The following is a 24,023-nucleotide window of genomic DNA, read 5'->3' on the forward strand; positions in this document are numbered from 1 at the left end:
TAGCTGCACCAGTTTACATTGCCACCAACAGTGTACAAGGGTTCCCTTTTTTTCCACATCCACACTAACACTTGTTATCTTTTGTCTTTTTGATGACAGCCATTCTAACATGTGGGAGGTGATTTCATTCTGCTCAAGTTCTGAATCTTTTCAAGTCATGCTGGAATTATTGCAACAGCATTCTAAGTGACGCTACTATGACCTCACTTTGGAGAACATTCTTCAGTTAAAAGCAAAACAGACAGGACTTCCCAGGTGGCGCAGTTGTTGGGAGTCCGCCTGCCGATGCAGGGGACACGGGTTCGTGCCCCGGTCAGGGAGGATCCCACGTGCTGCGGAGCGGCCGGGCCCGTGGCCATGGCCGCTGAGCCTGAGCGTCCGGAGCCTGTGCTCCGCGGCAGAAGAGGCCGCAGCAGTGAGACGCCCGCGTATCCCACCCCCCCAAAAAAAACAAAACAGACAAACAAATACATATACAACCATCCAATAACTCTATTGAATCCTTAGAATGTAAAGGAAGTTCCTTGCATTATCATAATTTCTCACGATATAGACACTACTTTAACTCACCAATCTTAATCTCTCTCCTGTCTTTTCATGAACCTTCAAACTTGTTAGACTGGGATGTCTGACGTGCTTGTTGCAGTCTCTTCTCCCTGCTGCCAATTTTTTCTTCCAATTCTTTCCTCCAGAAATGCTACTCTTAAAACCTCTTTAATGAATTCTTACTTCACCTTGAAGATAAACTCAAGTCCTATTTTTTGTCTTGAAAATTTTCCTATCTGGCCAATTTCTTCAACTTCTCAAATCCTAGATTAAGACCATCTTTTAATTCCTAAATGATTGGTAAGAAACAATCATTTTACAGCAGTCATATAACTCTCTTTTTACTTTTTGATGCTCTTTTGCAACTATCCTTAAATTGGCATTGCTTTCTTATTTTTCATGCTCCTCTTATTAAATTTTTAAATATTGTACTTGTTATTTTATATCAATCTGAGCACATTCCAAAACTGTCTTCCTGTCTTTGTGCTTCTCTTTCCTTCTTGTCTATCTTCCTCAAAGATCTCCCAAGTAAAGTATTTCTTCACTACTGTGCTTGATTTCACTCTTCTGAACTTCCTTTCCAAGAATTCAATCCATTACCACTCTTCTAGAATATTCAGACCTTTTGGACTTAATTAGTTGGAATTTCTGTAATTCAGAGGAACTCACTCCTTTAGGAAAGATTTATAATATAACTTAGATGTTGCACAGAATATTGATAACAATTGATATCTATCCCTGTTTACTATGTGTTAGATATTGTTCTAAGCACTTTGCAATATTATCTTATTCACAGCAGCCCTAAGAGTTAGTTATTACTTCAGAGGAGAATATGAAGGCAGAGAGGAGTTAAAGAAATTGCCCAAGGCACCTAGCTAGGAAAAGACAGAATGGGATTCAAACCAAGAAAACCAAATTACAGAACTTAGTCTCCTAAAATAGGTAGCTAATGGTATAATAATATACAGCATCTGTCAGTAAATGCAAAGTCTCAAACAAAACCTGGATAAAAGTAAACTAGTACAAACCTTTGACCTAATAAGAATGTTGAGGTTTAATAATGTCTTTATAACACTAGCAGAAGTACACTGAAGCTCCAAATTCAGTTCCAAGACTGGAAAGAAAAGGGGGAAATATTCCCCAAGGAAACTTATTTAACAAAATAAAGCTGTTAGCGTGGGACTTCCCTGATGGTCCAGCGGTTAAGACTCCGTTCTTCCACTGCAGGAGGCATGGGTTCGATCCCTGGTTGGGGAAGTTTCACATGCCATGCAGAGTGACATATATATGTATGTGTGTGTGTATATATATATATATATATATATATATATATATATATATATATATATATATATATATATATATTAGCAATTACTTAGGAATACTTTTAGTTGTAGGGTGAGCTTTGCTGCCCTGGCAGTATTAGCCCCTTCTTGGTTGGACTTAAGTAGAATAGATCAGGTACCTCTCAGGGGATGCAGGAACTCCATTGGCTAGGCCATGATTAGCTCACTCATAGAGCCAGTGCTTTAACTGAGATAAATATAATAATTATGAGATTTCTATCCTTGATGTGTTTTTTAATGTCTCTCAGCCAAGCCTGAGAAACAATATATTCTGAGCTATTCCAATAAAATTTTCAAATTCTTCTGAGTTCTTTAAATTATTCTAATGCAATGAAAAAATCTGAAAAAAATATTTATGCATGCAGTAAATAATCATCCTCATAATAAAGCTACTCATACAAAAATTCATCAACTGTAAAATCATTGGTATGATTCAAAGTTTCAATTCCAAAATACAACTCATTCATAGTAAAAGTCTTTGAAAAAAGTTAACTTCATGCTAAAGAGGTAAGAGGGAATAATTCACATGGAAAATTTTACTTAGGGCCTTGAATATACTTAGGGCCTTGAATATACTTTTAAGTGGCTCAGTGTCTGCAAAGTGTCGACAGCCACTTGCTCTTGAAGGGAATTCATGCATTGTCTTGACATGTCTTTTACACTATGAATCTCAAACGTCAAATGAACAGGACCTTCCTTTCCCCTCATCTCTTTTTTTCATTAAAAAGCTGTAAAAAGATTTTTCAAGGCAAGACTAGTTTCAAACTAAGATTTATATCTTAGACTCTTAATTGAGACCATAGCTTGGTTCTTATTCACTTTTCTGAATACAAATTGATGTCTGTTCTCTTCCAGCTTATTTCAAAAATCAGAATCTATCTGATGCCTCATACAAGAAAACATTGGCCAGAAGAGTGTTCTAAATTGCTCTAAAATGTAATGTTTTGAGGATGAGTAGAATATCAACCATCTAGTACTCATTTAGCACTCAAGACTAAGCTCCATTCTAAAAAACAGAGTTGATTGATTTTTTTTTTTACTTTTAGGTGAGTTAGATAGGAAAGAACTTGAATTTTTACATCTATTATTTAAATTTATTATATTTATAATAAAAATGTATTTTATGATATATTTTAATAAATTTACATAGGCAATACATATGTTACATATACATTTATTTATATTAAATATATTTATAATAATTTTAATAAAAAACATTTTATCTTCATGTAATATAATATTTATTAAATATTAAGCTATAGTATGTAATAATATAATCCCAACCTTAGGTCCAGGACGACATTAGAAAAGACAGGCAGTGTGTTCCCTAGGCACCATGGTGACCTCCATGACACTCCTTTTCATCTGTTTATATCTATCCTGGTCTCTGATAGATGAACTCCAAGACAGTTCTCAATAAATGTGTCCACTTCCTACATATATATCCAAAATAGAGAGAGACCATGGGAAGTTGTATTTCAAAGATTTTTGAGGAGATTCCAGAGACCATAAATGTCTGCAAGAACAACTTGTGTATGCTTGTAAGGAAGGGATGAGGGAGGCTGAATACATGATGTAGACAGTGGTTCCAGCTCTGGCTGGTATCAGAATTGCCTAGATAGCCTTGGAAAACACTGCATCGATTGACTTACATGAATTAACAGAATCAGACTCTGGGATGAGCCTTCATGCCTCACTCCAGGATAAAGATTTTTTAAATTTTTTCTTAATGACGTTATTTTACTAATCATTTACTGGTGTATAGGAAAGAAAGTTCCTCTTATATCACCACATATTTGAAGGTGTAAGATCTGAAATTTCACTTAATTTCCTTTCACAATTCCCTAACCTTTTACCATAAGCAAATATTTCCTTGTGTTATAATTTTCTCTGACAATTTTTTTCTGCTGGCATATTTAATTTCAATTTATGTTTGTGACACTTAAACATTTTATTTCATAATCACTGTAGCAAATTTATCAAAGGAAGAATTTTGCTCCCTAATTTACATTAAGAAGAGAAGCACATTAAAATTTTATCAATATTTCTTCCCATTAAAATTTTATTCTATTTTATTTTTTAACATCTGTATTAGAGTATAATTGCTTTACAGTGGTGTGTTAGTTTCTGCTTTATAACAAATTGAATCAGTTATACATATACATATGTCCCCATATGTCTTTCCTCTTGCATCTCCCTCCCTCCCACCCTGACTATCCCACCCCTCTAGGTGGTCACAAAGCACCGAGCTGATCTCCCTGTGCTATGTGGCTGCTTCCCACTAGCTATCTATTTTACGTTTGGTAGTGTAAATATGTCCATGCCACTCTCTCACTTTGTCCCATCTTACCCTTCCCCCTCCCTGTATCCTTAAGTCCATTCTGTAGTAGGTCTGCATCTTTATTCCCGTCTTTCCTCTAGGTTCTTTTGACCTTTCTTTTTTTTCTTTTTTTAGGTTCCATATATATGTGTTAGCATACAGTATTTGTTTTCCTCTTTCTGACTTACTTCACTCCGTATGACAGTCTCTACGTCCAGCCACCTCACTACAAATAAATAAGTTTCATTTCTTTTTAAGGCTCAGTAATATTCCATTGTATATATATGCCACATCTTCTTTATCCATTCATCTGTTGATGGACACTTAGGTTGCTTCCATGCCCTGGCTATTGTAAATAAATCTAAAATGAACATTTTAGTACATGAATCTTTTGGAATTATGGTTCTCTCAGGGTATATGCCCAGTAGTAGGATTGCTGGGTCATATGGAAGTTCTATTTTTAGTATTCAGGGAACCTCCATACTGTTCTCCATAGTGCCTGTATCAATTTACATTCCCACCAACAGTGCAAGAGGGTTCCCTTTTCTCCACACCCTCTCCAGTATTTATTGTTTGTAGATTTTTTGATGATGGCCATTCTAACAGGTGCGAGATGATATCTCACTGTAGTTTTGATTTGCATTTCTCTAATGATTAATGATGTTGAGCATTCTTTCATGTGTTTGTTGGCAATCTGGATATGTTCTTTGGAGAAATGTCAACTTAGGTCTTCTGACCATTTTTGGATTGGGCTGTTTGTTTTTTTGATATTGAGCCTCATGAGCTGCTTGTATGTTTTGGAGATTAATCCTTTGTCAGTTGCTTCATTTGCAAATATTTTCTCCCATATGAGGGTTGTCTTTTCATCTTGTTTATGGTTTCTTTTGCTGTGCATAAGCTTTTACGTTTCATTAGGTCCCATTTTTTAATTTTTGTTTTTATTTCCATTTCTCTAGGAGGTAGGTCAAAAAGGATCTTCCTGTGATTCATGTCATAGAGATTTCTGCCAATGTTTTACTCTAAGAATTTGATGGTGTCTGGCCTTGGATTTAGGCCTTTAAGCCCTTTTGAGTTTAGTTTTGTGTATGGTGTTAGGGGGTGTTCTAATTTCATTCTTTTACATGTAGCTGTCCAGTTTTCTCAGCACCACTTATTGAAGAGGCTGTCTTTTCTCCACTGTATATTGCTGCCTCCTTTACCAAAGATAAGGTTACCATAAGTATGTGGGTCTATCTCTGGGCTTTCTATCCTGTTCCATTGATCTATCTTTCTGTTTTTGTGCCAGTACCATACTGTCTTGATTACTGTAACTTTGTAGTATAGTCGGAAGTCAGGGAGCCTGATTCCTGCAGCTCTGTTTTTCTTTCTCAAGATTGCTTTGGCTATTCGGGTTCTTTAGGGTTTCCATACAAATTGTGAAATTTTTTTTGTTCTAGTTCTGTGAAAAATGCCATTGGTAGTTTGATAGATACTGCATTGAATCTGTAGATTGCTTTGTGTAGTAGAGTCATTTTCACAGTGCTGATTCTTCCAATCCAAGAACATGGTATATCTCTCCATCTATTTGTATCATCTTTAATATTTTCATCAGTGTCTTATAATTTTCTGCATACAGGTCTTCTGTCTCCTTAGGTAGGTTTATTCCTAGATATTATATTCTTTTTGTTGCAATGGTAAATGAGAGTGTTTTATTAATTTCTCTTTCAGATATTTCATCATTAGTGTATAGGAATGCAAGAGATTTCTGTGCATTAATTTTATATCTTGCTATTTTACCAAATTCATTGATTAGCTCTAGCAGTATTCTGGTAACATTTTTAGGATTCTCTATGCATAGTATCATGTCATTTGCAAACAGTGACAGCTTTACTTCTTCTTTTCCAATTTAGATTCTTTTATTTCTTTTTCTTCTTTGATTGTTGTGGCTAAAACTTCCAAAACTATGTTGAATAAGAGTGGTGAGAGTGGGCAACCTTGTCTTGTTCCTGATCTTAGTGGAAATGGTTTCAGTTTTTCACCATTGAAGATGATGTTGACTGGTGGTTTGTCATATATGGCCTTTATTATCTTGAGGAAAGTTCCCTCTATGCCTACTTTCTCGTGAGTTTTTATCACAAATGGGTGTTGAATTTTGGCAAAAGCTTTCTCTGCATCTATTGAGATGATCATATGGTTTTTATCCTTCAATTTGTTAATATGGTGTATCACTTTGATTGATTTGCATATATTGAAGAATCCTTGCATTCCTGGGATAAACCCCACTTTTTCATAGTGTATGATCCTTTTAATGTGCTGTTGGATTCTGTTTGCTAGTATTTTGTTGAGGACTTTTGCATTTGTGTTCATCAGTGATATTGGATTGTAGTTTTCTTTCTTTGTGACATCTTTGTCTCATTTTGGTATCAGACTGATTGGGGCCTCATAGAATGAGTTTGGGAGTGTTCCTCTCTCTGCTATATTTTGGAAGAGTTTGAGAAGGATAGGTGTTAGCTCTTCTCTAAATGTTTGATAGAATTCGCCTGTGAAGCCATCTGGTCCTGGGCTTTTGTTTGTTGGAATATTTTTAATCACAGTTTCCATTTCAGTGCTTTTGATTGGTCTGTTTATATTTTCTATTTCTTCCTGGTTCAGTCTTGGAAGGTTGTGCATTTCTAAGACTTTGTCCATTCCTTCCAGTATGTCTATTTTATTGGCATAGAGTTGCTTGTAGTAATCTCTCACGATCTTTGTATTTCTGCAGTGTCAGTTGTTACTTCTCCTTTTTCGTTTCTAATTCTATTTCTTTGAGTCTCCTCCCTTTTTTTCTTGATAAGTCTGGTTAATGGTTTATCAATTTTGTTTATCTTCTCAAAGAACCAACTTTTAGTTTTATTGATCTTTGCTATCATTTCCTTCATTTCTTTTTCATTTATTTCTGATCTGAACTTTTGATTTCTTTCCTTCTGCTAACTTTGTGGGGGTTTTTTGTTCTTCTTTGTCTAATTGCTTTAGGTGTAAGGTTAGGTTGTTTATTTGAGATGTTTCTTGTTTCTTAACATCCCATTAAAATTTTAAATAACAATTGTTAGTGTTCATCATTAAAATCTGAAGCAGAATGTTGGTACTCATGTTTATTCCATTCACAATTTCATTTTTCTCTCCCCATTATAAAAACTTCTTTTGGTTTCCCCATGCAACTCAAAGCACAGCTATAGAAGTGGAGTTGTATTCTCTAAGGTATTTCAGACCTCTGTGATTGAGTTTTTAGAGTATTATATATGACTATAACTTACATAACTGTAATAATAGTTAACATTTATGAACAATTACTATGTGCCAAGAACAGTGCTAAATCCTCGATTTAAATTTTCTTTTTTTATCTCCATTTCACTGATTAGGGACCTGAGATTTGGGAGTTTAAGAAACTGACTAAATTAATAAAACTAGCTTGTAAGTGTTGGAGTCTACAAGGGTGAATGCAACTTCTAGAAGTACATATATATTAATAAGTGTTTTCAGTCACAGTTGGGCAATGGACTGAAGTATACAATATTTAGTACTGATTTATTTATTAACAATTTTATTGAACCTAGAATTAAAATTAATGTAATAAGATATGCAGGGCTGTAAAAAAACTCGACCTTAAATACTCACATGTCAACTGATACCATAGACAGTACATCATGCATATTTATTCCCTTTGGTAAGTGACTAAATTAAAGACACAAATTTGAATCATGGTTCTTATAGTAGAGTACCTGTTGCTTAGTAGGCTCATATGTGTCCATTATGCTCATTATCACCCTTTCTTTTTACTGAACAGGGTCAGGATAGAGATTCATGCATACTTTTGGAAATCTTATTCAAATCATTTTCTTACAGGAGAATGGAGACATTTAGTTATAAATTAAAGTATCCAGTTAGCAGAACTATTTGGGTTGCTTGTTTCCCGCACTTTATTTTAAGACAAATCTAAGGAAAGCAATATCTTCTTACTGACATGCCGGTTTTCCCATTTTGAGTAGTATTTGCTGAATGATAGATCTTTCTTTTGGAGAGAGTTTTTCTCAGTGCTCTAATACTGAATTCTAAACTCCTGATAAGTTTAAAACAAAGACTACTGAGCATCTGCCCTTGTAAAGCAGAGGTTTGCAATAAAAAATGGATTCCACCTCAAAGTAGTCGAGAGAACAGGAAATGCTGCTGAACAACTGCACTGAGACATAAAGAGAAGCTATTCCAGCCTCCGGACTTGAGGGCAGGACACATATGCATTCAAAACAAAAGATTACTTCAGGCTTAAAAGTTTTTAAAAATAGGATCTGATGATCAATGAAAGAAATAAGTATGTACTAATGATTTTTTTGGAACAGATCAACTTGACCTTTCATTTTTCATGAAGTCCTCCAATAAATGCATTTACTCTTTTTCTCTCCCAGAACCCCTAACAATTAGTTTGATTCCTGTGATTCAAATGGCATTCTGAAAAGCTTTTATGAGGAGTAGAAGGGCAGAGGGAACAATGTTGTTCAATGAGTGACAGAAATATTCACCGACTGCAAGCAAAGTAATAAAAGAAAACAGATGTCATCATTTAAAAATCTAAGCACATCCTACGTTTCTAGTCATGACTGCGTATGTGTGTGTTTCTGTTTTTTGTTTTTTGTTTTTTTTTCTTATCAAATACAGCATGATTTCTTCTAAACTAGATGTCACATCTCCCAATGCTTCTTGATACTTTATAACATCAACCATAATGAGGCAGAAGTCCCTTAATAAAACATTGTAATATGTTAGTCAAAAGATTATGTAATAGATCAGTAAAAACATCTTTGCTGAGTCTTAATTAGCTAAATGGCTAAAAATAGTACATGCATATTCTTGTCAACAGTATATCATTATTAGAACATGTACTGTGACTCAGAACAATACCATCACAGAGGGCAAGCATTAGTCTTACTTAATCTGCTTCACTGTTTTTCATCTTTGTGTTCAGAAAAGCAGTCAGTGGGAGCAGCAGAGAAATAAAAGTGAAATGAGAGAAAAGTGAAAAAGAAAAAGATTTTGGATACAGATTTAGAGAAAAAGAGGGAAGAAATACTGAATAGAGTAGACTGAAATAAAACAGTACAAAAATGAATAGACAGACTAGGAATACTGAAGCTGTGGTTCAGAGGAATTTTTAAAACCAATCAGAGCACACTTTTACATGATGATATAATCACTGTGTACCTTTTTAGATTTACATAGGATACAGGATTTCATATACATTCATTAGTTAAATTTCTGTGATCAGAGAACAGCCCAGAGAGCATTTTAGTTGTCTTTTAAAGGTAGATAGCCCTATTGCTGAGGAAATGATGAATCAATGGTAGGTTATGACTTTGAATATGGGCTTCAAATGACTGAAAATACTGTCTCAGAAGACCTTGTTAATTTGAATTAAAAATCAATTAGCTAATTGAGATTTTAAAAATTTAGACATATACTCACCCAACAGACAGGAAAGGCTCCTTTGACTCAAGTCTATGAAAAAAGATACAAAAATTTTATTTTAATATAACAATTTGCTGTACAATTAAAATTGCTTTTATATGAATCTGACAGAATTATTATACCTGTTTGGATAAAAATGCATAATTTGGAACTAGTACAAGTCTACAAATAATATATTAAGAACTAATCTGAACTAATTCAAATTCTGGCTGGATTAATGCAGAGGCTAAATAAAATTAGAGAGACATGGAATGGAAACATAGCATTTAATTAAGATAATAATATTATTAGTCTAATTCTGATTTGCACTCTCTACATTTACTTATTTTCTTTTTTACAGCAATTTGTAGAATTTTTAATACATCTATTTATAGTTGTAGTAGTAAAAAAATTTATAATATATTTGCTTAAATATTGACTGAATAATTTGTTTCCAGTAAATATTTTGTAATGAAGAGAGAAGCAGCATACCATTCGTAGTCATTTATTGGCAGCAAAACAACTTAGGGCAGGGGAAGCGAGGTCACAGATTAGGGTTCTCCTGCCTCCTCTGTGTCTCCAAAGAACCAGGTATTCTTTGTACCTCCTAACATATTAAAGGAAAATTGTAATCCTGAAGCCCCTGGCTAGTTGTGACATCTTGAGCAAGCCACTAAAAACCTTCTGGGTCTTACTTTCTCCACTATAAAACAGGCTAAGATTGCTTCCAGCTAATGTTCTGATTTCATAAATTAACTATATCTTTGCAAAAAGTAAATAAATCAGGAAACGATCCACTGTTACACATTTCTTAATTAATAATTAAGGAGACCAGTTAGTAGATGTAGTTTTAAACTTATGACTATGGGTTAAATGTAGGCAAATGCTGAGGACATTTTAATCTAAACCTTACTGTTTAAAATTTTTATGAAGCATTCATGTTTTAAACTATTTTATTAATATATAACTAGTTGTAGGAAAATGGCAAGAAATTTAATTCTGCAAAAAACATTTACTGAGCACCAGCTGATTATGCTTTGACATGGAAAACTGATGAGACTACCTTAGAATTAAGTCAAAGGCTTTACTTTTATATGAGTCTAAGCAATGAAGACAATGACCACTTTCTTTGTCCTATTTCATACTGTGTATATAAAAAATGGCTTAGGATAGCCTCATCCACCAGAGAGCAGACAGCAGAAGCAAGAAGAACTATAATCCTGCAGGCTGTAGAAAAATAAAACACATTCACAGAAAGATAGACAAGATGAAAAAGCAGAGGGCTATGTATCACATGAAAGAACAAGATAAAACTCCAGAAAAACAACTAAATGAAGTGGAGATAGGCAACCGTCCAGAAAAAGAATTCAGAATAATGATAGTGAAGATGATACAGGACCTCGGAAAAAGAATGGAGGCAAAGATTGAGAAGATGCAAGAAGTGTTTAACAAAGATCTAGAAGAATTAAAGAACAGGCAAACAGAGATTAACAACACAATAACTGAAATGAAAATTACACTAGAAGGAATCAATAGCAGAATAACTGAAGCAGAAGAATGGATAAGTGACCTGGAAGACTAAATGGTGGAATTCACTGCTGTAGAACAGAATAAAGAAAAAAGAATGAAAAGAAATGAAGACAGCCTAAGAGACTTCTGGGACAACATTAAACCCAACAACATTCGCATTATAGTGTTCCCAGAAGGAGAAGAGAGAAAGCACCCAAGAAAATATTTGAAGAGATTATAGTCGAAAACTTCCCTGACATGGGACAGGAAATAGCCACCCAAGTACAGGAAGCACAGAGAGTCCCATACAGAATAAACTCAAGGAGAAACACGCTGAGACACATAGTAATCAAATTGGTGAAACTAAAGACAAAGAAAAATTACTGAAAGCAGCAAGGGAAAAATGAAAAATAAAATACAAGGGAACTCCCATAAGGTTAACAGATGATTTCTCAGCAAAAACTCTAGAAGCCAGAAGGGAGTGGCATGCTATACTTAAAGTGATGAAAGTGAAAAGCCTACAACCAAGATTAATCTACCGGGCAAGGATCTCATTCAGAGTCAATGTAGAAATCAAAAGCTTTACAGACAAGCAAAAGCTAAGAGAATTCAGCACCACAAAACCAGCTCTACAACAAATGCTAAAGGAACTTTTCTAAGTGGGAAACACAAGAGAAGAAAAGAACCTACAAAAACAAACCCATAACAGTTAAGAAAATGGTAATAGGAACATACATATGGATAATTAACTTAAATGTGAATGGATTAAATGTTTCAACCAAAAGACACAAGCTTGCTGAGTAGATACAAAAACAAGACCTTTATATATGCTGTATACACGAGATCCACTCCAAACCTAGGGACACATTCAGACTGAAAGTGAGGCATGGAAAAATATATTCCATGCAAATGCAAATCAAAGGAAAGATGGAGGAGCAATACTCATGTCAGATAAAATAGACTTTAAAATAAAGAATGTTACATGAGACAAGGAAGGACACTACATAATGATGAACAGATCAATCCAAGAAGAACATATAACAATTATAAACATATATGCACCCAACATAGGAGCACCTCAATACATAAGGCAACTGCTAACAGCTCTAAAAGAGGAAATTGACAGTAAGACAATAATAGTGGGGGAATTTAACACCTCACACTGATGGATAGACCATCCAAACCGAAAATTAATAAGGAAACACAGGCTTTAAAAGACACAATAGACCACATAGATTTAATTGATATTTATAGGACATTCCATCCAAAAACAGCAGATTAGACTTTCTTCTCAAGTGCGCATGGATCATTCTCTAGGATAGACCACACATTGTGTCACAAATCAGGCCTCAGTAAATTTAAGAAAATAGAAATCATATCAAACATCTTTTTTGACCACAACACTATGGGATTAGAAATCAATTACAGGGAAAAAATGTAAAAAACACAAACACATGGAAGCTAAACAGTAGGTTACTAAATAACCAAGAGATCATTGAAGAAATCAAAGAGGAAATAAAAAAAAATACCTAGAGACAAAGGACAATGAAAACACGATGATCCAAAACCTATGGGATGCAGCAAAAGCAGTTCTAAGAGGGAAGTATATACCAATACAATCCTACCTCAAGAAACAAGAAAAAATCTTAAATAAACAAACAAACCTCACACCTAAAGAAACTAGAGAAAGAAGAACAAACAAAACCCAAAGTTAGCAGAAGGAAAGAAATCATAAAGATCAGAACAGAAAAAAAAATGAAATAGAAACAAAGAAAACACAGCAAATATCAATAAAACTAAAAGCTGGTTCTTTGAGAAGATAAACAAAATTGATAAACCATTAGCCAGACACATCAAGAAAAAGAGGGAGAAGACTCAAATCAATAAAGTTAGAAATGAGAAAGGAGAAGTTACAACAGACACCACAGAAATACAAAGCATCCTAAGAGACTACTACAAGAAACACTATGCCAATAAAATGGACAACCTGGAAGAAATGGACAAATTCTTAGAAAGGTATAACCTTCCTAGACTGAACCAGGAAGAAATAGAAAATATGAACAGACCAATCACAAGTAATGAAATTGAAACTGTGATTAAAAATTTTCCAACAAACAAAATTTCAGGACCAGATGGTTTCATGGGTGAATTCTATCAAGCATTTAGAGAATTGCTAACACACTTCCTTCTCAAACTCATCCAAAAAACTACAGAAGGAACACTCACAAACTCATTCCATGAGGCCACCATAACCCTGACACAAAAACCAGACAAAGATACTACAAAAAAAGAAAAGTACAGACCAATATCATTGATGAATATAGATGCAAAAATTCTCAACAAAATATTAGCAAACAGAATCCAACAGCACAATAAAATGTTCATACACCATGATCAAGTGGGATTTAAACCAGGAATCCAAGGATTCTTCAATATAGGTAAATTAATCAATGTGATACATCATATTAACAAATTGAAGTATACAAACCATATGATAACCTAAATAGATGCAGAAAAAGCTTTTGACAAATTTCAAAACCCATTTATGATAAAAACTCTACACGAAGTGGGCACAGAGAGAACCCACCTCAACATAATAAAGGCCAAATATGACATACCCACAGCAAACATCATTCTCAATGGTGAAAAACTGAAAGCATTTTCACTAGGATCAGGAACAAGACAAGGATGTCCACTCTTACCACTATTATTCAACATAGTTTTGGAAGTCCTAGCCATGGCAATCAGAGAAAAAAAAAGAAAGAAAAGGAACCCATATTGGAAAAGAAGAAGTAAAACTGTCACTGTTTGCAGATGACATGATACTATACGTAGAGAATCCTAAAGATGCCACCAGAAAACTACTAGAGCTAATCAATGCATTTGGTAAAGTTGTAGGATACAAAATTAATGCACAGAAATCTCTTTCATTCCTATACACTAATGGTGAAAAATTTGAAAGAGAAATTAAGGAAACTGCCATTTACCATTGCAACAAAAAGAATAAAATACCTAGGAATAAACCTACATAGGGAGACAAAAGACCTGTATGCAGAAAACTATAAGACACTGTTGAAAGAAGTTAAAGATGATACCAACAGATGGAGAGATACACAATGTTCTTGGATTGAAAGAATCAATATTGTGAAAATGACTATACTACCCAATGCAATCTACAGATTCAATGCAATCCCTCTAAATTACCAATGGCATTTTTCACACAACTAGAACAAAAATCTTAAAAATCGTATGGAGACACAAAAGACCTCGAATAGCCAAAACAGTCTTGAGTTAAAAAGACGGAATTGGAGGAATCAGACTCCCTGACTTCAGACTATACTACAAAGCTACAGTAATCAAGACAATACGGTACTGACACAAAAACAGAAATATAGTTCAATGGAACAAGATAGAAAGCCGAGAGATAAACCCACACACCTATGGTCAACTAATCTATGACAAACGAGGCAAGGATATATCATGGAGAAAAGACAGTCTCTTTAATAATGGTTCTGGGGAAAGTGGGCAGCTACATGTAAAAGAATGAAATTAAAACACTCCCTAACACCACACACAAAAGTAAACTCAAAATGGATTAAAGACCTAAATGTAAGGCCAGCCCCTTTAAAATTCATAGAGGAAAACATGGGCAGAATACTCTATGACATAATTCACAGCAAGATCACTTTTGACCACCTCCTAGAGAAATGGAAATAAAAACAAAAATAAACAAATGGGCTCTAATGAAACTTAAAAGCTTTTGCAAACAAAGGAAACTACAAACAAGGCAAAAAGACAACCCTCAAAATGGGAGAAAATATTTGCAAATGAATCAAGAGACAAAGGATTAATTTCCAAAATATATAAAGAGCTCATGTAGCTCAATATTAAAAAAAACAAATAATCCAATCCAAAAATTGGAAGAAGACCTAAATAGATGTCTCCAAAGAAGACATACAGATGGCCAAGGACCACATGAAATGCTGTTCAACATCATTAATTATTAGAGAAATGCAAAACAAAACTACAATGAGGTATCACCTCATACCAGTTAGAACTGGCATCATCAGAATATCTACAAACAACAAATGCTGGAGAGGGTGTGGAGAAAGGGAACTCTCTTGCACTGTTGGTGTGAATGTAAATTGATACAGCCAGTATGGAGAACAGTATGGAGGTTCCTTAAAAAACTAAAAATATAATTACCATATGACCCAGCAATCCAACTTCTGGGCATTTACCCAGAGAAAACCATAATACAGAAAGACACATACACCACAATACTCATCGCAGAACTATTTACAATAGCCAGGTCATGGAACCAACGTATATGCCCATCAACAGACAAATGGATAAAGAAGATGTGACACATATATACAATGGAATATTACTCAGCCATAAAAAGAAACGAAGTTGACATTTGTAGTGAGGTGGATGGACCTAGAGACTGTCATACAGAGTGAAGTAAGTCAGAAGGAGAAAAACAAATACCATGTGCTAACACATATATATGGAATCTAAAAAAAATATGGTCATGAAGAACCTAGGGGCAAGACGGGAATAAAGACACAGACCTACTAGAGAATGGACTTGAGGACACAGGGAGGGGGAAGGGTAAGCTGGGACAACGTGAGAGAGTGGCATGGACATATATACACTACCAAACGTAAAATAGATAGCTAGTGGGAAGCAGCCACATAGCACAGGGAGATCAGCTCAGTGCCTTGTGACCACCTAGAGGGGTGGGATAGGGAGGGTGGGAGGGAGGGAGACACAAGAGGGAAGAGATATGGGAATATATGTATATGTATAACTGATTCACTTTGTTATAAAGCAGAAACTAACACACCATTATAAAGCAGTTATACTCCAATAAAGATGTTAAAAAATGTGGTACATATATACAATGGAATATTACTCAGCCATAAAAAAGGAACAAATTGGGTCATTTGTAGAGACATGGATGAATCTAGAGACTGTCATACAGAGTGAAGTAAGTCAGAAAGAGAAAAACAAATATCACAAATTAACACATATATGTGGAATCTAGAAAAATGGTATAGATGAAGTGGTTTGCAGGGAAGAAATTTAGATACAGATGTAGGGAACAAACGTATGGACACCAAGGGGGGAAAGTGGCTGGGCGTCGGTGGTGGTGTGATGAACTGGGAGATTGGGGTTGACATGTATACACTGATGTGTATAAAATGGATGACTGATAAACTGCTGTTTAAAAATGAATAAAATAAAATTCAAAAAAATAGCTTATTAGAAATATGCCTTTGTCCACTTACAGGCTGAGCCGATATGGTTCTTTGCCTAATGTCCTGCTTCTTTGGGTGAACAATTATAGCAGGGAGAGACTCTTTTAGGGAGCAGCTGCCCTAGCAAACCCTCTAAACAGCAGCATATAAGGAAGAAGCAGAGAAAACCAATAGTTGGTGTTAAGAGTTGGAGGCATATATTTATGTAAACTTTTCTTCTCCTAAATTCCAATATTATTCCTGCCTCCATGTAAATTATTGGCTTGTTTTTCCCATACATTTATGATATGGATAGGTAAACAGATCTAAGAGAAAAATACTGAAGATAAATAGTGAAATATGTTTGGATATGCTTGTTTTATAAGACGCAACTAGTGCCAAATGATGAAAAGAAATTATCTTGAAGAAATGAGGGGGATTCTATAGAACATGATGCAGAAGACAGTTAACTTATTTGGCACATCAACATGATGATGATGTCACTTCTCCCTTATTTTTCCATCTAATAACACTTGAGAACTAGCTAACATGAGGGTACGAATAGAATACCTTCTCCCCGTGTTTGCCAGTAATTCAGCCTAACATCAGTCAGACCTCAGTGCACGTGTGTTATTTGCTTGTGTAAGGTGCTAGTCTCCAGTCGCCTAGTTCTCCATTTCCCATGGCCTACACTGGGGCCCTTGCCTCTCACTTCTGCATGCTTCTTAGTGGCATTGAATAATATAGTAAACAAATTTTAAAACATTTAATGTATGACTCCCCTTTCATTCTGCACATCTTAATTAGCATTGTCTGGTCAATTTTTCCTTTATATTCCTCTTATTTCTCTCTTCGCTCGGTTCCCAGGCTAGTTCTCATCAACTATCACAGCCTAGCTGGTCTCTCCAAATGCAATTGCTTTGTTCAGAGTTGCTCCAACTTGATACACTGGACTCACACTAAGCTTCCTTCCATGCTGCCACCCACACTACTTGTTTAGAAACTGCATTTGTGCTACTTTACTTATGGGCATCATAATCAACATGAATAGAGGCAAGACCCACCACTTGCCTTTCCCTGTGCAATTACTAGAATGCTGACTTCAGAATGTGTTTGAAGTAATATTTATTGATTGATTTTCCCTTTTTTTCTGAAGTAAGTAGCTGTTGGATTGGAGCATGTAGGAACATATGTTGCCCCACTGACCCCAGTGATTTATATGGTTAGTCTTACTATCTACTTAGTTGTCTCCTTCGACTTTTACCACTTGACTCATCATTTCAACCATCTCCTTCCAAGTGCTCAATATAATATCTCAGAAGAAAATCCAAAGTTTTCAAAATGATGTTGGATAGAGTTCTGACTGATGTTCTACAAACCAGGGGTTTGCAAACCCCAGTCTATAGGCCAAATCCTGCTCACCACCTGATTTTACACAACCTGAAGCTAAGAGCTTTTTTTACATTTTTTAATGTTTGGAAAATATCAAAAGAAGAATAATATTTTGTGAGTCATGAAAATTTTATGCAATTCAAATTTCAGTGTCCAGAAATAAAGTTCATTGGGACACAGTCATGCTCATTCATTTATATATCGTTTAAGACTGTTTTTGTGCTACAGTAGTAAGTTGAGTCATTGTAACAGGAACTGAATGTCCACAATCTTAAAATATTTACTTTATGATCTTTAGAGAAAAAAAGTGTGCCATCACTTGAAATATGATTATATTGTGGGAAGGAATTGGAAACAATTTCTCAAAAGTGGCACTCTTTATTTTGCTACCTATCAAGATATTCTCCCAGACTTCAAAGTTCAGAATAATTTGAATTCCTTCTCTACACCACCAATTCAGTCTCTGACCCTACTGACAGATTAATTCCCCTAAGTGCTCTTTTCATGTCACCACCTTTCTTGATGATTTCAATAACTACAGAATGATGCCCAAACTTTTTGACTGTCATTTGAAAGCTCTTCACAAACGTGCCTCACACCAACTTTCCATGTTATTCTTTATCACTTCTATTACTAACTACTTTATTCTAGGAAATTTGTCTATATATAGTCCAAACAGATCTGATTTAGCTTTGCTTTGGTGTCTTTAAATTTTGTTTCTATACTGGAATATTGTTTTTTTTCCTTCTTTTCCCTATCAAACTCTATTTATCTTTTGAGTTTATCTAACTTAAAAAGCCATTCTTGACATCTTCATCTTATAGGGCCAATCCTGTCTCTAAACTTCTATTACTTATTATCTCCAACACTATGCTATAGTCTCAAGACAATAGTCCTTGTTAAAAAGCTAACTTAGAGTTTATTAAGATTGGTAAGAATGTTAAACTTGCCTCTCTGCTTGGATAAGAATCTCCTGAGAGTTCTTTGTTAAGCTTTCCAATGGGCCCAGGAGGGAGATGTCTGCTGATGCTCTATGAGCTGAGCAGAAAGGCAAGGTTATTGTGCACTAGTTACTGTAAGTCATGAAGACAAGCATTTTCAGTGGTGACATGGAGCAGGAAATCTTGGTCCCCACAGAGGGGACCTTGATGGCCACGACTATGCCAAAGATAGGTAGTTAACTCTAAGGGTTGAAACTGCTTGAATCTACAAAAAGCTCATTTTTGTAATTTTCATTCTGAAAAGTGAAAAAAATGTAAAAGAAGAAAACTACTAGGAGAAACATTATTTTGGAGAAAATTGTTTATCAATTTGATCCTTAGAAACAGGTGATTACATTGTGATATGCCCAGAGAGAACTTTTCTGAGTTTTTTTATAAGGTAATTGTTCTGCAAAGAAAATGATTGATTTTATCTTTCCTGGGATTTTCTTTTAACATGAAATAGGTAGTGAATTTAAGAATTCTTCATTCAGCACCCGCTAGAATTAAGAGTAGAATAAGGTAAACAAATCACAGTCTTTAGAAAAATAAGACACAGTAGAGAAATAAAATAAAATGAGAAATGAAGATCAATATTTGCAGCTAAAGGATTTATTATACTTTGTATTTAACAAGAACAAAAAACTAAACCAAATTTACTAAGGGCCAGACATTACTCAAAATGCTTTATAAACATTGACTTATTTAAACATCATGATACCTCTGAGGTAGATCTCATTTTGCAGAGGAGGAAACTGATGCCCAAAGATGCTAACTATCTTGCACAAGGTCACACAGCTGAAGAATGGTTGAAGTAGGATCTGAATTTAGGCAATCTGGCTCCAAAGTTCTTGAGGTCATGTCTTGCATGGTGTGCTGCCTCACATCTGTTTATTTATTTTGTTTGCATGTGCCTTATGGCATTTCCTCTCTTTATACATTCTGTGTTCTACTGAGAAATCATATTTGATTTCAAATGTCTTCAAGTGATGGATATTCACAAACTTAAATCTGCAGCATTACACAGTTTGTTTATGCATGGCTATATCCACTCACCATACAACTCCAATTGTAGGTGTCTTTAACTTAACATGCTCCAAATGAAATTAATCATCTTCTACTGTCATTCTGTTCCTCTTTATCCCTAACTGAATGGCATAATCAGCCATATGGATAATCAAACTAGAAAGATTAGAATCTTTCTCATTGACTCCTTTCTAGCAACATTCACTTTCAGTAGATTCTCCTAGTTCTGTTGTTTCTATTGTCAAAAGTCCTCTTGATTCTGTTCTTCCCTCCCTATTATTATCACAGTTCAAGTGGTCATCAACTTTTATGTGGTCTATTAGAATATTCTCTTCTGTGACCTTCCTTCTTCAGTATTTCTTTGGAATAGCCATATCTACCAGCAGAACTATCTTTCTACAATACAAATGTGATCATGTAATTCCCTTCATTACAAATATCTGAGTGCTTCTAGGAAATATTCCCTTATAAGTCACCCTAGGTTGGTTAGGAATGTTTCATAACTGTTCCCATAATAGGCCCCTGTAACACTCAATCATGATGTATTAAAAATTGCAAACATATTTTCCAGGCTCCCTATTAAGACCATATACTCCTTGAAGGTAAGAACTCACTGTATTTCAAATACTTAGAATCATGTCTACTTCATAAGACGCTCTTGGTAATGATTTTGTCAGATGAACTTTCCCTGACTTGCTCCCCCACCCCTACTTCCATTATTTGCCTACAGAATAAACCCTTTAATATAACTAAAAGTTCGTTCAAAATCTGGTTCTAGGGTACCTTACCAGTATTTTGTCTGCTACCACTTCAGCCTACAGATTCTATGCTCCAGCCAAGCTGAGCCAACTGCTCACCGTCAAGTGACATCCTGCTTCCTCACATCTCTGTGCCTTGACATATACTGGGTTTTGGCAGAAATGACATCAAGTACCTTGTTTTTGCAAAACTAGTGTTTTTTTATGAATCCAAAGTGACATAACTATGATCCCCTACTATATTTATAGGATTCTGTAATTAAAATTATGGAGCAGCAACACTACCACCTGATCTATTCTCTTTAGCAATGATAACCCACACGTGACTTACATTTAAGATGGATGTACCAAAGGGCTGAGAATGTAGCTTCCAGAATCAGACTGCCAGATTCTCGTCCTGACACTACCACCTTCTGGCTGCACAGCCTTGGAAAAGTAAGGCACTTTTCCTGCACCTCAATGAACTCATCTACAAAATGGAGGTAATAATAAACCTAACTCTTAGGGGTGTGGAGAGAATCAGATAAATAACTAAATACATCAGATACAGGGAGTCCAGGTTGGGGAATAAGTTGTTTAGCAGTTATATATTAATGAGTCATGTTGGGATATGTTGCAGAAGATATGCTGGAGGCAGAGGTGGAAATGTGGCCTGAAACTCAGGGAGGACATCTGGGGAAATACAGGTTTAGGAGTCATGTCATCAACCCATAGTTAGTATGTGACATCATAGGAGAGAATGAGGGCCCCAGAAAGAATGTGTAGAATGGGAAGAAAATGGTTTTAGAGGGAATATCTGGGGTCACTAACAGGCTGCCAGGCGTAGATGCAAAGTTCAGAAAGGGGCAGGAGAACTGTTTAGCCACTGGTACTAATCTGTAACTGGCATGGCACCCAGCACATAGATGATGTCCACCAGTGTGGGCTGAGTGAGCAAATCTGTGCCTGGATCTGTCACCAGCCTTTAATCTGTTCTGTGGGATAGGAGTAAATAAAAAAAAGAAAATATTTCTCTCTGGAAGCAGCTCATGTGTGCTTAAACTAAGCTAGAAAGGAGGAGAAATGGAGAAGGATTACATTCTTAGATATGCATCAGAGTCTAGATTGAAATCTAGTGATGTTTGAAATACAGATTGTCAACCCATGAATGAATGAATTAACTCATTAAGGGGGTGGAAAAACTTTTATCATTACATACTATTTTTTTTTCTCAAAAAGAATTGATCTTCATCTGCATTTCAAATACTATGTTAAAGACAAACGTGATTGCAGGCACTTTATGTAAAGAACAGTGTGGCTGACTCCTATCTGTCCCATCACTCTCTCCCGGAACCCTGGGAGAGTCTAATGATGATCACCATAGCCAGAGCTTACTACGTGCTAGAAACTATGCCAGGCCCTGTATACGTGAAATTTTGACAATAGCAGATGAGAAAATAAGTTCAGAAACACAAAGTAATTTGCTCAAAGTCATACAGCAAAGTTATGGAGTCTGAATTCAATCACAGACCTGACTCCAAAGTCTATACTCTTAGCCTCTGCTCTATCCTCTAAGAAATGGGAAAGAACACAATAAATGCTACACACTGGCTGGGCCTCTGGTCTATCTGGCCCCACACAGGGCAGGGTGTGGTCCAGGTCATTGTGAGTTAACACTTGATAACCAATTGCTCTTTATTTATGGAGTAACTTGATATGCTATTTTACAAATAGCTTAATAACCTTCTTAAGGATTAGAGGAATCTTATTTTTATATTTAAAATTTAGCCTAAATTTCATCATTAGTCTTTTGTAATCCAAACACATCCACATTGCATTTTCATTATTCCAAGGTCCTCTAATTTAAATAGGCTTTTTTTTTAAAATAAGTGTTTAAATATGAGCAAAAATTATGATTTTGATCAAAGATAAGTACTTGTAAGGTGATTCTTAGATGCTGTCCTTTACTGAACATTAAAAAATAAAACAATTCTGTCAATATTTTTAAAATTCATTTATCACCAAAAGGTAAAAAAACAAAACAAAACAAACACACAAGCGTCTTCTTTATGTAACAGGAACCGAATATTCATAGGGGAGTATTTTTTTGTTGTTGTTTTACATCTTTATTGTAGTATAATTGCTTTACAATCGTGTGTTAGTTTCTGCTTTATAACAAAGTGAATCAATTATACATATACTTATGTTCCCATATCTCTTCCTTCTTGTGTCTCCCTCCCTCCCACCCTCCCTATCCCACCCCTCTAGGTGGTTACAAAGCACCGAGCTGATCTCCCTGTGCTATGCGGCTGCTTCCCACTAGCTATCTATTTTACGTTTGGTAGTGTATATATGTCCATGCCACTCTCTCACTTTGTCACAGCTTACCCTTCCCCCTCCCATAGGTGAGTTCTTTGACATTCAGTGAACGTCGGAATCTGTCTATGGTACTTATTCTTTTGGCTCTTCTCTCCTCATCTAACAAGAAAAAATAAAAGCAAAGTCAGCCCAGTCTTCTGTGCAGACTGACAAGGGCCCGGATGCCTAGGATCCCTTGCTGTGGGGAGCAATACAAGAGGCTTGTTAGAAAGGACAACCTCCTTGGTACCCGGCTTGGGAAGGAGCACTGGGCTGTGCAGGCGCCAACCTCCTCATCTCCATCAGCCCAAAGAAGTCTGAGTTCACATCATCAGTCAGTGTCTTTGGTGGAACAAAGGTTCAAGACGCTGTTGTCCACTGATCATAAGCAGCACTCAGAGTGTTCTTATGCCAACCATGGTGCTTTTCCAGGGGTGGCTACTTACAATGGTGTAATGTTAGAATAGATGCTCAAGGATTACCCCATGTGTAGTCTTTTGCTGTGTCCTGTCAACCACACTGAGAAATTTGTGGCAAAGCAGAGCTCCAGGATGGGACTGCAATGGGATACTCTGGGCTGGCTAAGAATGGGAACTATTGTTTCCTTAAAAGCTTGTATGCCCTAAATCTGGGAGGTCAAATAAGCTTTAATTTTCATGTCAATGTGGACTAATTGATGGTGGCTGCTGGGAGAAACATGTTGACAAGAATTCTAAAACCTATTTAGGTCTCAGGGTGTAACAGTGCTGTAATTAACCTATGTCTGCGATAGAAATAGGAAGAGAAAGGAAAGGAATGGTGTCCAAATATGTATTTACCAACTTTGTGCTAATAGAAGGCACAGAAATTTGCTCAAACTTACAAAAGGAATAAAGAGGTATAAAGTCTGCAGTGAAACCTAGATTTCTAGACATATACCAATGTGTACAAATAATAATGTAGTTTTACGTTACTGAATCTGACACACTACTTAAGCATTTTGATACATTTAGTCCTCATAACCTCCCTGTGAAGTTGGTACCATTATCATATGTATTTTATACATAGGAAACAGAGTCAGAGAGGGATCGAGTAATTTCCCCAAGACCTATTAACCTAGAAAGTCATAGAGT

At 35.6% G+C, this 24,023-nt stretch overlaps 1 protein-coding gene across 1 annotated transcript in view; it reads right to left on the minus strand.

Annotated features, from left to right (window-relative positions):
- RALYL (RALY RNA binding protein like) overlaps positions 1-24,023 on the minus strand; it is a gene marked incomplete at its 5' end in the record, with an annotated part of 468,135 nt that overhangs the window by 117,673 nt on the left and 326,439 nt on the right. The window contains one exon of the mRNA XM_082601851.1: positions 9,685-9,717. Within this exon, the coding sequence (XP_082457977.1) occupies positions 9,685-9,717 (33 nt within the window). The remainder of the gene's footprint in view (positions 1-9,684; positions 9,718-24,023) is intronic.

The sequence above is a fragment of the Mesoplodon mirus genome, assembly GCF_964341445.2.
Source record: "Mesoplodon mirus genome assembly, chromosome: 16".
Classification (NCBI taxonomy): domain Eukaryota; kingdom Metazoa; phylum Chordata; class Mammalia; order Artiodactyla; family Ziphiidae; genus Mesoplodon; species Mesoplodon mirus.